This window comes from Oncorhynchus mykiss, chromosome 11 (assembly GCF_057628025.1).
Source record: "Oncorhynchus mykiss isolate SJ-2025 chromosome 11, ASM5762802v1, whole genome shotgun sequence".
Lineage (NCBI taxonomy): Eukaryota > Metazoa > Chordata > Actinopteri > Salmoniformes > Salmonidae > Oncorhynchus > Oncorhynchus mykiss.
Genome location: NC_143032.1, coordinates 44921764 through 44937503, shown reverse-complemented (window position 1 = coordinate 44937503; position 15740 = coordinate 44921764). Strand labels below are relative to the sequence as shown.

Sequence of the window (15740 nt, the reverse complement as noted above, 5' to 3'; positions counted from 1 at the left end):
AAATTCATATTGGGATATTTTTCCTCATAGTAAATTACTCTGAAAACACAGTATATACTCCAAAAATATACATCAGATTTTACCATTTAACTTCAGTATAATCTTTGTAATCCTAGACTTTTGAGAACCAAATTGGATGTGATTTGAAACTATATCATGATATTTAAACGTTGCTCCCTCTAGAAAGTGGATTTGAAAATAATCCTAGTTTAGAATGAATCAATGTTAATTGTACAAAATATTGTACAAGTTGTGGTTCTACATGGTAACATAAAAACAAAATAAATGATTGTCCAGTTCCCTAGGTGGCATCTCCTGAAACTCAGCTTTTTCTCTATTTTAGATGTATTCTGTAATCTCAGTGAATGCACATTGTAACTGTAATTACATTATCATGACATTCTCTTAGGTGCTTGATTTTAGTCCTGCATTGATGCCTGTTTAATGGTTCATCCGATGGCATAGCGACATTTCTTATAAGCGTCTGGATTAGTATCCCACTCCTTGAAAGCGGCACTGTGGGGACAACGTCGTGGATGCAGTTATTGATGAAACTGGTGGCTGAGGTGATATACTCCTCAAGCCATTGGATGAATCTCAAAACATATTCCAGTTTGTGCTAGCAAAACAATCCTGTAGCAGGGAATCCTTGTAATGTGACCACTTTCTGCTTTGGTTTTTGCTTGTAAACAGGAGGATATAATTATGGTCAGATTTGCCAAATGGAGGGCGAGGGAGAGCATTGTATGCGTCTCTGTGCGTGGATTAAAGATGGTCTAGAGTTTTTCTTCCTCTGGTTGTGTAACAGATGTAAATCGTACTCTCCTTGCGTAGTGTTTTATCCAAATAAATCACATCAGCCAGTGGTCCCAGTTGAGAATAATGTATTTATGTTGTTAAATAGGAAACAGCACGTTAGTTGTGCAGGGCTTAACGACATTGATGGCCTTCGATGGCAATATCTGTAGCATGAAGACGACTGTGTTAGCAGTGGGCTTAAGTGACCATTGCATCGGTGTATGCTAGCTAACACACTTATTTACAGCAATCATATGCCAAAGCACATCCCAGAAAGCCCCTCAATACCTAACAGGTACCATATACCCACACATGTATCAATCAGTAACGTACAGCAAACTTGTACACATTGTAAAATAGAAAAGAGAAAACAGTATTTAGAGTGTGACCTACCCCTTGCATCACACTTTCATACAGGGAAGACCTGCCGTTCGTGGTCTCCGCTTATCTGCAAGCGCGGCCAATCACAACACGCCTTATTGTCATCAGAGTTGAACCAACCAATATGAATGCTTGAACGTTAAATACACCTGTCTTTAGAGGCAAGTGGAAACATAAGCAACCCTGTTACAGTTGCACATGTGACATGCTGGTAGAAATGAGGTAAAACAGATTTAAGTTTGCCTGCATTAAAGTCCCGGGCCACAAGGAGCGCCACTTCTGGATGAGCATTTGTTTTGTTTGCTTAAGGCCTTATACAGTGCGGGGTTAGTGCCAGTATCTGTTTGTGGTGGTAAATAGACGGCTACTAAAAATATAGATAACTCTTGATAGATAGTGTGGTCTACAGCCTATCATGAGGTTCTCCACCTCAGGTGAGCAATACCGCGAGACTTCCTTAATATTAGACATTGCACACCAGCTGTTATTGACAAATAAACACACACCCCCGCCCCTCGTCTCACCAGACATAGCTGTTCTGTCCTGCCGATGCATGGAAAACACAGCCAACTGTATATTATCTGTATCTTCGTTCAGCCACGACTCGGTGAAACATAAGAGATAAAATAATTTATAAAGTTGTCACGAATACCACCGAAGGTGGCTCCCCTTCCTGCTCGGGTGGCGCTCGGCGGTCGTCGTCGCCGGTCTTTTAGCTGCCACCGATCCCTTTTTCCTTTTCGTTTGTTTTTGTCTAATTGTTTTCACCTGTTCCTTGCTGGGGTTTTGGGATGGGTGTTATTTAACCTTTCTGATCTCCCCATCCCGGATCCGGGATCGTGAATACAGACTCAAGCTCATTACCATAACGCAACGTTAACTATTCATGAAAATCGCAAATGAAATGAAATAAATATGCTAGCTCTCAAGCTTAGCCTTTTGTTAACAACACTGTCATCTCAGATTTTCAAAATATGCTTCTCAACCATTGCAAAACAAGCATTTGTGTAACAGTATTGCTGGCTAACATAGCATTTAGCGTAGCATTTAGCATTAGCATTCAGCTGGCAACATTTACACAAAAAAACAGAAAAGCATTCAAATAAAATCATTTACCTTTGAAGAACTTCAGATGTTTTCATTGAGGAGACTCTCAGATAGCAAATGTTCAGTTTTTCCTGAAAGATTATTTGTTTAGGACAAATCGCTCCGTTTTCTGCGTCACGTTTAGCTATGAAAAAACCCCTGTATCCAGGATTGTGTAAATCTATCAGCAAGCTCATTAGCATAACACAACGTTAACTATTCATGAAAATCGCAAATGAAATGAAATAAATATGCCATCTCTCAAGCTTAGCCTTTTGTAAACAACACTGTCATCTCAGATTTTCAAAATATGCTTCTCAACCATAGGAAAACAATCATTTGTGTAAAAGTAGCTAGCTAGCATAGCATTTAGCGTTAGCATTTAGCGTTAGCATTAGCGCTAGCATCCAGCACGCAACATTTCAACAAAAACATAAAAGCCTTCAAATAAAATAATTTACCTTTGAAGAACTTCAGATGTTTTCAATGAGGAGACTCTCAGTTAGATAGCAGATGCTCAGTTTTTCCAAAAAGATTCTTTGTGTATTAGAAATTAGCTCCGTTTTGTACATCACATTTGGCTACCAAAAAAAACGAAAATTCAGTCCTCAAAACGTGAACTTTTTTCCAAATTAACTCCATAATATCGACTGAAAACATGGCAAACGTTGTTTAGAATCAATCCTCAAGGTGTTTTTCACATATCTCTTCGATGATATATCGTTTGTGGAAGTGTGCTTTCTCTCCTGAATCCCAGGAGAAAATGCCCGCACCTGAAGATTACGCACAAATTTAGACAAAGGACACCGGGCGGACCCCTGGAAAATGTAGTCTCTTATAGCCAATCTTCCAATGATATGCCTACAAATACGTCACAATGCTGCCGACATCTTGGGGAAACGGCAGAAGGTCTAAGCTTATTCCTGTCGCATTCACAGCCATATAAGGAGACATTAGAAAACAGAGCTTCAGAAATTCTGCTCATTTCCTGTTTGACGTATCATCTTGGTTTCGCCTGTAGAATGAGTTCTGGAGCACTTACAGACAAAATCTTTGCAGATTCTGAAACTTCAGAGTGTTTTCTTTCCAAAACTGCATAGGCGAGCATCTTTTCGTGACAAAATATCGCGCTTAAAACGGGAACGTTTTTTATCCAAAAATGAAATAGCGCCCCTAGAGATGCAACTGGTTAAGTTCGTTTTGCCCGCTGGTGTTTGTGCGGGCTTGTTGGTTGTTACGTTTGGTGATGTATCGTGTTTTGGTTTTGGGTTTTTCGCTGTCCAGTGTGCGTCTAGGTTTTGGGTTGGTTTAGCGCCAGTGTTTTGGGCATTCACCAATGTTTTGGACATGTTACAATTTGAAGGACATTAAAGCATTTTCCCGTTCATTTCGCTCTCTGCATCTGACTCCTCACTCATTCCACTCACCCAACGTTACAAAAGTTAAAGATATGATAGAAATAATTCTACCCGGAAACTTAACCATTAGGGGTTATGTAGCATATATAAGGAATAATTAAAATATTAAACATAAATCCAAGTAGGTTGGACTGGGGAAAAGAGGAATGTGTGTTTGTGCCTAAGGAAAACACAAAACAATTAAACTGTGTTTGAACCGACCCTGCTAGAACTATGAGAAATTTACGATAGGACAGGGAGTACCCCTCCAGGTTTCCCTAATCCCGGGGGAATGGAACTGTTGGCTGGGTAGTGATAAACCGTGGTGAGAATTCTGGAGAAGAAGATAGCTCTCCTAATGTTAGTGTGTATGTGTAAGTAAGGAGAATGGTATAAAATGAATGTCTTTGTGCATGAACTGGATGTCACGTTCTGACCTTAGTTCCTTTGTTTTTGTCTTTGTTTTAGTATGGTCAGGGCGTGAGTTGGGGTGGGCAGTCTGTTTGTTTTTCTATGTTGGGTTTTGAGTTCGGCCTAGTATGGTTCTCAATCAGAGGCAGCTGTCTATTGTTGTCCCTGATTGAGAATCATACTTAGGTAGCCTGGGTTTCACTTTTGGATTGTGGGTGTTTGTTTCCATGTGAGTGTTTCGGCCACACGGTACTGTTTCGGTTTTGTATATTCACGTCATCGTTTATTGTTTTGTATTTCGTAGTGTTCAGTTTTGTATTAAAATAAATCATTATGAACACTTACCACTCTGCGCAATGGTCCTCCGATTTTTCTCGCTACTCCTCCTCTTCTGAGAAGTAAGACAACCCTTACAGAAACACCCACCATGAAAGGACCAAGCAGCGTGGTAACAGGCAGCAGAAGCAGCGATGTCAGGACTGGACATGGGAGGACGTTTTGGACGGCAAGGGTTGCTACACATGGGAGGAGATCCTGGCTGGATGGGATTGCCTCCCATGGGAACAGGTGGAGGCAGCTAGGAGAGCAGAGGCAGCCGGAGAGAGGAGCCAGCGATACGAGGGAACACGGCTAGAAAGGAAGCCCGAGAGGCAGCCCCAAAAATGTATTGGGTAGGGGCACACGGGGAGTGTGGCACACGGGGAGTGTGGCGAAGTCAGGTAGGAGACCTGCGCCAACTCCCCATGCTTACCGTGGAGAGAGAGGGCGTTGTACTGGTCAGGCACCGTGTTATGCGGTGGAGCGCATGGGTGTCCCCAGTACGTGTGCTTAGCCCGGTGCGCTACATCCCAGCTCCCCGCATCTGCCGGGCTAGGGTGAGGATCCAGCCAGGGCGGATACCCTAATCTAACTGCCTGTAGCTCAGCCCCAGAGGCAAGGATATGCATATTCTTGGTATCATTTGAATGGAAACATTCTGAAGTTTGTGGAAATGTTAATTTAATGTAGGAGAATATAACACAGTAGATCTGGTGGAAGAAAAGAGAAAGAAAGAGCATACATTTTCTGTTTTTATCATCATCTTTCACATGTACTAGAATAGCCACACAATCAGATAGGATGCTGGATATAATTTTTTGATGGATAACACAAGAGAGCAACTGTAGGTGTGCAAAGTTTCAGAATGATAACTTCAGGAATGGGTGAGCTACATGACATTTAACATGAAGTCTCCCAGGTGTCCCACACGAGTTGCCCAAATGTGCCCAAGTGGCCGAATTGGTGAAATGACCTATAACTATATACAACAGTGCAAATAACTATATACAACATATCAAAAAGCAATTCTAACACACAAAAAAAGAATATAAAAATGTTTTTAAGGGGTAGACCCTTTGGAAGTCCTCTACACCATATTTTGCTGCCTGTGCCATGTCCCATAGCAGTCTCTTTCTGATGTAAAGCAGAGGCAAACTGTACAAGTGGTGGAGGTGATGGGGGACTTCATGCGACACAGAACACAACGACGCCTCCATGCTGTGCCCTTTTGGCCCTCAGGCACAGTCATGCCTGCAGTAATGAACTATGGCATATGAACACCACTGGAGGCAGGAGTAGAGGGGTCAGCGGTAGAGCGGGCAGCTTGGCACTGGGGGCTCCCAGTCGGAGTCACTATCATTGTGAAAGACAACATTTAAAATATATGTTTGTATTTAATGAGCCTTTTATCATCACATAAAATATACAGATATGTATTGTATAGAGCAGAGGGAACAGTCACTAAGGTGAAGTGCTGTTCCATTCAACTCCGGCCATTGTTGTGGGCCTGCCCTATCCCAACAGCACCCAATGGCTATTTCATATGGAAATGGAGAGGAGTAGCAGGCGCAGTGGCCATGTGTGTCTTTGCTGTTCTACTCCATTCCATTTGAATAAAAATTGAAAATATATATATCTGACATGGAATATATATACAGTGCCTTGCGAAATTATTTGGCCCCCTTGAACTTTGCGACCTTTTGCCACATTTCAGGCTTCAAACATAAAGATATAAAACTGTATTTGTTTGTGAAGAATCAACAACAAGTGGGATACAATCATGAAGTGGAACGACATTTATTGGATATTTCAAACTTTTTTAACAAATCAAAAACTGAACAATTGGGCGTGCAAAATTATTCAGCCCCTTTACTTTCAGTGCAGCAAACTCTCTCCAGAAGTTCAGTGAGGATCTCTGAATGATCCAATGTTGACCTAAATGACTAATGATGATAAATACAATCCACCTGTGTGTAATCAAGTCTCCGTATAAATGCACCTGCACTGTGATAGTCTCAGAGGTCCGTCAAAAGCGCAGAGAGCATCATGAAGAACAAGGAACACACCAGGCAGGTCCGAGATACTGTTGTGAAGAAGTTTAAAGCCGGATTTGGATACAAAAAGATTTCCCAAGCTTTAAACATCCCAAGAAGGACTGTGCAAGCGATAATATTGAAATGGAAGGAGTATCAGACCACTGCAAATCTACCAAGACCTGGCCGTCCCTCTAAACTTTCAGCTCATACAAGGAGAAGACTGATCAGAGATGCAGCCAAGAGGCCCATGATCACTCTGGATGAACTGCAGAGATCTACAGCTGAGGTGGGAGACTCTGTCCATAGGACAACAATCAGTCGTATATTGCACAAATCTGGCCTTTATGGAAGAGTGGCAAGAAGAAAGACATTTCTTAAAGATATCCATAAAAAGTGTTGTTTAAAGTTTGCCACTAGCCACCTGGGAGACACACCAAACATGTGGAAGAAGGTGCTCTGGTCAGATGAAACCAAAATTGAACTTTTTGGCAACAATGCACAACGTTATGTTTGGCGTAAAAGCAACACAGCTCATCAACCTGAACACACCATTCCCACTGTCAAACATGGTGGTGGCAGCATCATGGTTTGGGCCTGCTTTTCTTCAGCAGGGACAGGGAAGATGGTTAAAATTGATGGGAATATGGATGGAGCCAAATACAGGACCATTCTGGAAGAAAACCTGATGGAGTCTGCAAAAGACCTGAGACTGGGACGGAGATTTGTCTTCCAACAAGACAATGATCCAAAACATAAAGCAAAATCTACAATGGAATGGTTCAAAAATAAACATATCCAGGTGTTAGAATGGCCAAGTCAAAGTCCAGACCTGAATCCAATCGAATCTGTGGAAAGAACTGAAAACTGCTGTTCACGCAAAAACCATCAAGCATTATGATGAAACTGGCTCTCATGTGGAACGCCACAGGATTGGAAGACCCAGAGTTACCTCTGTTGCAAAGGAGAAGTTCATTAGAGTTACCAGCCTCAGATATTGCAGCCCAAATAAATGCTTCACAGTTCAAGTTCAAGCAACAGACACATCAACATAAGCTGTTCAGAGGAGCTTGTGTGAATCAGGCCGTCATGGTCAAACTGTTGCAAAGAAATCACTACTAAAGGACACAAATGATAATAAGAAACTTGCTGGTTCAAGAAACACAGCAATGGACAGTAGACTAGTTGATATTTGTCCTTTGGTCTGGAATCCAAATTTTAGATTTTTGGTTCCAATCGCCGTGTTTTTGTGAGACGTGGTGTGGGTATACGTACAGATGATCTCCACAAGTGTATTTCCCACCGTAAAGCATCCCTGTGTCCATGGGGCTCTATCTGCCTCTAGGGGTGTATATTATGTCTGGGGTGACATCAATTACCCCTGGACAAATGAACTCAATGACATATTTGAAGTCGTAATCAGCGAGTCGTCCATGACCACAGGCTTCCCCCCGCTTCCTGTGTTGTTTATATTTCACTTGACTTCCCACGTCTCCTTGAATAGTAAGGCTTGGAGTAAGTTCTCATTCACCAGCAATGAACTGGCACAAGTCATTGGGGTTAAATGTTGTTTTGAGGGTGACATTTCAACCGTAAAATTGTGTCAACGGTAAACAATATAGACAAACGTTGTCTGAAATGTGTACAATTGTGTCTTTGAAACTTTATATTAAGAAAAAAACAAATATACAAAAAAAAAAGTGAAATGTTTTATCCAAGCACACTTTCAGATGTATGAATAAAAATCGGAAATTTTCCCATTTAAACTTTATTGTGCCGGGAGAAAGTGCAGTATGACACTTTTGGGTGAGAAATAAACAAACAACCTTTAGAATATTTTATATGACATGATATGCCCAGTAAGAAGGTTGATGTCCTGAAGATGCACCTGGCAGGTGTTTGTGTGTGGAGAATGCATACTGAGGGAGAGGTTGTGTTCTGTTCACAGCAAGTGACACGATGTCATACTAATATCATGCCGATAAGTGTCTGGCAATGGACATTCTTTGGGCATAACACTAGTACGTCATCATGCCAAACACTTTGAGAATCCTAGCGCCCAGGGTGGAACCCAGTGTACTCAGAATGGGGATCAGGGAAGGTATCCCTGACTCTCCAAACACAGTAACTGTGGATGACAACTCAGTTTCCTGCACAAAGCTGCCACATCACAAACATAATTCTACGGTTGAAATGTCACCCTCAAAACAACATTCAACACCAATGACTTGTGCCAGGTCGCTGCAGGTACAGTAAATGAGAACTTACTCCAAGCCTTGCTAAACTGTGTGTAGGCAGCATGCCGGTATTCCCGGGTGTCATCTCCAGGCTCTGCTGCGTCAGCCACTGCCAGCACATCAACCCTTTACCGCCTGTACAAACATAAATATCTGTTGTCTAGGCAGTACTGGGCAAAATGTGGCAGCTGGCTTACACAGAAGGCTGGTCCCTGACCGCAACACTTCCTCTCTCTCTCTGTAGGCTTACCATTCCGTTGTCGGTAAATCTCTAGGACATCACAAACCAATCCTGGCTCTCGCTTAAATATCAGCCTCACCACCTCTGTTGTCTGCATAATCCTGCTCCCTAATGATGAATTCCTGAATGAACAGATGCACACAGCCTATTATCAGTAAGGCAGAATGTGATATTTCTCTCCACACTCAAATAAAGGTTGTTCTCCTATGTATGGTCAAGGACTACGATTAATTCAAAGCAACTACTTTCCAATGCAAATTGATGAAACTAGATCATGTTTCTACTGAAAGTAGTACGTGTCGATAAATACCAAAAACAAAAATGTATTCATCCACCAATTATTATGTTCATACAATAACTATTCAAGAGAAAGTACTTTATTTTTGATAAATATATTGGCATTTAACATAATACAAACCTGTGTGGCAGCCATTCTATCATGTCGGAGAGCAAAAAGACTCTCCTCATCCTCATTTCTGTCTCTCTACTGCCTGCCTCTGCCTGTCCGTCCTCTGCCCCTGGCTCTCCCTCTAGCCCTGCCATCATCAACGTTGTCCAATTCAACCTGTGCATACAATGAATGACGTCAGCTGGATGTCCTGCTATGTGAAATACTTTCTTAAATACATTGGCTGGGAGATGGGACTTCCTATGGGTTAAAGAAAGACCACAGAATTCCATACAGATCACAGGTGGTATCAGCCAATGAAAATATTCCATAACCGCAAGTGGCAGTAAATCGCCAACCTTGGCTTTATACCTGTTCAAACACAGTCTAGGTGGCAGTGTGAACCATTTCAGTTTGTTTGCCAACTCATAGAAGTAGTAGAACACAATTTACTTAAAATGGAGGTTGCCTCAATGCCTCTGCTGCCCGTGCAGACACCATAATGGGGCAGGTATAATGATGCGATGTCTAAGTCTATAGTCATGTAGACTAGTTCCATAAAAGATTGTTAGGTCCCGGTCATTCCCTTTTGTGTTGTCGTCATGGCGAGCAGAGGGTGACACTGACGCCTTCCCCTATCCAACAGGCAGGGAACAGCTCCTGAGTGAAGGCACGGTGGAAGTCAGCAGCTGTGTCGGCCGTCTTCATAGTACGTCAGTTTTCCAGCCTGGTAGTCCAGCAGCATTCCGATGCGGGAGTGTTGGGAGTGGCCAGCCACCATCTCCCGGCACACGTTGCGCTAGGCCCTCAGCTTGAACTCATCCAGTTGAAGGCTCCAGCGTAGACCGTTCATTCACACCATTTCCACTTTTCCATCCGGGGGATGCCCTTGAGGTCATACGGGGGAGTGATGTGGGGTTCAAAGGTTATAGTGGGAAGAGGCGCCCATAGGTTCTCCTGAGAAAGGAGCAGGTGGCTGTGCGAGGGTCAAAGGTCAGGGTTCAGCGGTCTGAGGAGGAGGGTGAGAAGACATTTCGGTATACAACTTAGTCTAAATTAACTCAAAAACAAAGGAGAGGTGATACATCACATTTAAGTTGGCAAACTTTTGAACATCATTCAGGTTAAGAGGAAGACAAACAGATATTTTAACAGATTGGAGAAGACTATCCATAAAAACAACACACAGCTCTAGATAAATATAGAGAATTTGCCTTGGCACAGTAAGACAATATGGGTGTCACACAATAAGGTTACCTTGCGTGTCCTTACACACAGCCTCCTCCTTCATACAGTGAGGTTAGGTTACCATACTTGTCCTGCCCCACAGCTGTAGACACAGCTTTCTCCAGGTCCTCAGACACAAGCTTGGAGATCCGTGACAGGAGGTCAGTCACCCCGGTGAGCCTCTCCTGCAGGTTAGCGGTCACATCCACTTCAATGTCCTTCACATGACAAACCTCCACCAGCCGAGACACCTACAGAGATGATATATTATGATTTGTGTTGACCAAGGCCCTTCTCCCCGGATTGTGCAGTTTGGCCGGGTGTCCAGGTCTAGGAAGTGTCTTGGTGGTTCCAAAACGTCTTTCTTTAAGAATGGAGGCCTCTGTGTTTTTGGTGACCTTTAATGCTGCAGGAATGTGCCTCAACACAATCCTCTCTTGGAGCTCTACGGACAATTCCTTCGAGTGCATGGCTTGGTTTTTGCTCTAACATGCACTGTCAACTATGGGACCTTATATAGACTTGTGTGTTCCTTTCCAAATCATGTACAATTAATTGAATTTATTTACCACAGGTGGACTCAAATCAAGGTATAGAATCATCTCAAGGATGATTATTGGAAACAGAATGCCCCTGAGCTCAATTTCCAGTCTCATGGCAAAGTGTCTGAATACCTATGTAAAATGAGATTTAGCAGACTAGGATTGATAATGTCAAAAGCCGCACTGAAGTCTCTGTCAAGTCATGTGTAAGTGCGTATAAAAATATTTTTGCTAGGACTATCTGGGAGTGGTCTGAGTGGGGAGGAGACAACATAAATAGCATTTGTCACCAGGCAGGCAAACAGCTCTTACACAGAACGGGCTTTATCATATTCACAATTTCAATGGTATTATTTCCAACCTCATTTTGTGGTTATATCAAAGGAAAATCATGTCTTTGATTGCACTGGGCCTTATACAGTGTCATCGGTGTAGAATTTCCTATTATGCTTAAAGAAGCTCTGCTTTTCTTTTTGGTAAAAGTGAGGTTATAGTGCGCATCGAGTTGTATACTTCAACATGGACTTTTAACACCTCACCTGTAAAACGAAGAGGAACATATTTCACTTATTTTTTAACACAATTTGTGCTGTTTGAATACAATGTCCCTTGAACAGAGTGAAATGGAATTGACCCAAGTGGCCATAATTACAGCCATACTGTAAAGGCTGTTGGAAGGAGAGGACCAAGGTGCAGCGTGATACGTGTTCATGATTTTTATTAACTGAACACTGAAATAACAAAGAGAATGAACAAAAAACAAAACAGTCCTGTCAGATGCAGAAAAACAGAAAACAACTACCCACAAACCCCATGTGGGCAAGAGCTACCTAAGTATGGTTCCCAATCAGAGACAACGATAGACAGCTGTCCCTGATTGAGAACCATACCCGGACAAAAACAAAGAAATACAAAAACATAGAAAAAAGAACATAGAATGCCCACCCTAGTCACATCCTGGCCTAACCAAAATAGAGAATAAAAGCCTCTCTATGGCCAGGGCGTGACACATACCTTGTCAATCTGACAATTCAATCTGTGTGAATGTTCATAAACATTTCCAGATGTAGAGAACAGGTCGTTATTCTTGGTCCCATACCCTGACGTACAAAGTAGACCGTAAAGATATCTTACAATGCTGCTGCCAGTTATGGGTGGGTGTGGTCTAAGACTGTCATTATACTGTCATTATATGTCCAGTTCCTAGTCTCGCCATTGTCAAACATACATACATACATTCATTCACGTGCATTTTTTTGAAATACGATTGCCATGGAGAATATTGATGAAGTTTCAGCAGTACCAAGAGAGCTTGAAGAAGCATTGAAGAACAACAGCTTGACCACAGCTGCAGGCAAGATTCAAGATTATTTGAAGGAGATTAATAATGTGGAGCTGAATATTGCTGTCACAGGAGAGACAGGCTCTGGTAAATCTACCTATGTCAATGCGTTCAGAGGCATGAAGAATAATGAAGAAGGAGCTGCTTTAACTGGTGTGGTGGAAACCACCATGGAGGCAAAGGCTTACCCCCACCCAAAATACCCAAATATGAAAGTTTGGGATCTCCCTGGTATTGGCACCGCTAACTTCAAACCAGAAGAGTACCTTCAGAAAGTTGAATTCGATCGCTTTGATTTCTTCATCATAGTCTCATCAGAGCGATTCAGAGCCAATGACATTACTCTGGCCAAGGAGATCCAGAAGATGAAGAAGAGGTTCTACTTTGTTCGCTCCAAGATAGATAACGACATGAGGGCTGAGGGGAGAAAAGAGAAGTTTGACCAGGATAAGACACTGGAAACAATCAGACAATACTGCATCAAAGGTTTGTCTACACACTATGTGCATTATGTAAATGTACTCTATTGCTAAACAAAAGGAATTTGTTTTTTCATATTGTAGTTAGTGGGGTTGTATTTGACTTTACTTTGTTTTGCTCCTCAGGGCTTGAGGATCAGGGTCTGGGCTCTCCTAAGGTCTTTCTCATCTCCAGTTTTGACCTTGGTCACTACGATTTCCATGACCTTGAGGAGACAATAGAGAAAGAGCTTCCTGACCACAAGAGGCATGTACTACTGTTGTCCATCCCTAATATAACCCTGAAAATCAACCAGAGGAAGAAGGAGGCTTTAAAAGCCAACATGTGGAGGCTAGCTTTTGGATCTGGCATTGTGGCAGCAATACCTATCCCAGGCCTTTCCTTTGCTGTAGATGTAAGCATCTTGGTAATTGAGATCAAAAAGTACTATAACGCTTTTGGTCTTGATGATGAGTCCCTGCAGAGCCTAGCTAACAGAATGAATGTGCCAGTGGAGGAGCTGAAAGCAGTCCTCAAGTCACCTCTGAACAAATAAATAAACAATGATGTGGTTGTCAAGTTCTCGCAGGGGTAACGGTGGTTGAGTACCTGTTCAGTAACATTCCTATTGTCGGCAGCTTAGCTGCCGCAGGGATTTCCTTTGGTACAACCTACTACATGTTGGGGAAATGTCTGAATGAGCTGGCTGATGATGCACACAATGTTCTAATGAAGGCACTGATGGCCAATGAGTGAGATAATGTTCAAGATTGAATTGCAAGCTAGATCTGTGTATCTCGTTCTTTCTTGAACACTGTCTTCAAACAAGGAAATGCTGATAAGTAGATAATTAAATTATGCCGCTTGAAAATAAATGTTCAAATGTAATTGATCAAAGGAAATGTAAGGTCACAATAGTTTTAATATAGGTTAGCACAATATAACCTTACTGCGTTAGATGGGATATTCATATTGGGATCTACAGCTTTTTACTCATAGTAAATTACTCTGAAAATATATATTCACAGAAAATAGACCTGCTTTTACAATTTAACTTCAGTATAATCTAATCCTAGCCTTTTGAGAACCAAATTGGATGTGCTTTGGAACAATTGCATGATATTTGAACATGACTCCCTCTAGAAAGTGGATTTGAAAAGAATCCTAGTTTAGAATGAACCAGTGTTAATTGTCTATATATAAATTGTGGTTTTACCCAACATTACTCATTCAGTACATATGTTCTACATGAGAACAAATTATTGACCAGTTTCCTGTGTTCTCTTCTGAATCACATTAATCTTTATCTAAAACCGTCACTCTTTACTTTCCCATATTAACTAGTGCAATATTGCAGTTCATGAGCAGACCGCCAGATGGTAGTATTTAGCAGTTTTAGTGTTGGTTATTCAAGGCAGTAGATGGTAATGAAAGGAAAACCTAGTCAGTTGTACAACTGAAATGTGTCTTCCGCATTTAGCCCAACCCCTCTGAATCAGTAGATGTAAACTCTAAATAAAAACACAAGGTTAAGTAATGCACATGACATATTATAGATCTGTGGACTCTAAATAGAGGGTTTTACAACATGAGCCTTACAAAAATAAATTGCTCATGTACCTGACTGAACGCAGTTTCTGATACAACCATTTAACTGACCACAGATTCACATTGTGTTGAAAACCAGCTACTATAATAGATGGTGCTCATACAGTAGATAAGAGGTTGTTGGTATGGGTTTTATAGGACGTTTCTCTGCTGTCTATGGTTGAGCCATGTGTATAATGTAGTTTTTGATGAATACTCTGACATCATATCAGCGGCGCTTTGGCCTGGATGCAGATTCATTACAGCAGTTAGCGGAACTTACAGAACCGTATCAAGTACAAAAACAGCTCTCGATCTATAACATCCCACTCAATGAACAATAGTTACACTTACTAGATGATGGCACTCCACTGTTTAATCATTACCCTCAGTCCTTTCTGGGTTGGTTTTATTATCTATTTAGTTTTCTAAGTAAACCACACTAACATAAACCCTACCTATTAATGAATGACATTGAAGGCGTTTGTCTCTCCAAAGGTAGATTTGACTAGATGATCATATTCACTTCTCCTGCTGTAAACCTTTCTCCCACACCCTGTAGGTGCTTGACGAGAGTGTACACTCCACCACTGGAAAGAAGCTGTCGGAGCTCAAAGTGCACGGTATGCTAAGTGAGACAACGTGTCCCAATGCTTGGCACTGTGGGAATGTCTTCACTACTACCTACTGCCCTCCGCACTTAACAGCCTGAGTCAGAATGTAGAAAGAGTGATGGGCGTAGCACTTGAGATACCTGACACTGAGTAGACCGATGGTCAGTCATTTAAAATATTTTACCACTCACTAAAAATACATGCAAAAGGGTTGATCTGACATCTGTTTTTTTATATTTTGCGTAATGAAATAAATGCAGGGTGACATTTACTGCTTCCGGGGTTACTTATTTACACCAGTCAATTAAGTCATTGTTATTATGATGTATTTTGTACTTTTAGTGAAGGCAATGTGTAAGTGTGATTTCATTGTTATGATTTCCTCTTTACATTGATTAAAAATAAATATTGAACACCACTGCTCACACACCCGTCGTTACTATGGCAACCAGTGTAGCCAAGTCAGCAAATGACTGCTGTCTGAACACAAACACATATCCAATTTGCTGTTTGGACAGTCAGTTTTCCAAAACATATTTTAACAACAAAACTGATTTGAGCATTAAGGCCTGCACTGTTAACAAGGCTTCAAGGAAAGGTTCACCTATTTTGAATGTAATATTGTTTTTGTGCATCTCTGAGTGATGTTCTATCAATTCCCTGGGTCACTTCATGTTTT

The 15740-nt window shown here is 41.6% G+C and overlaps 1 protein-coding gene and 1 long non-coding RNA gene across 2 annotated transcripts; one reads left to right on the top strand and one right to left on the bottom strand.

Annotated features, from left to right (window-relative positions):
• Positions 1–9266: 9266 nt before the first annotated feature.
• On the bottom strand, positions 9267–10777 carry LOC149979592 (uncharacterized). Its single transcript, XR_016484494.1, has 2 exons — positions 10548–10777; positions 9267–10299 (listed from the first exon to the last, which is right to left on the bottom strand). It is a non-coding gene; the product is annotated as an uncharacterized LOC149979592 (long non-coding RNA).
• A 1487-nt stretch (positions 10778–12264) lies between these two features.
• Positions 12265–15479, top strand: LOC118937355 (interferon-gamma-inducible GTPase 10). Its single transcript, XM_036935503.2, has 2 exons — positions 12265–12887; positions 13007–15479. Exons 1-2 carry the CDS (start codon positions 12332–12334, stop codon positions 13414–13416), a joined length of 966 nt encoding a protein of 321 aa, XP_036791398.1. The 5' UTR covers positions 12265–12331; the 3' UTR covers positions 13417–15479.
• The last annotated feature ends 261 nt before the right edge of the window (positions 15480–15740 follow it).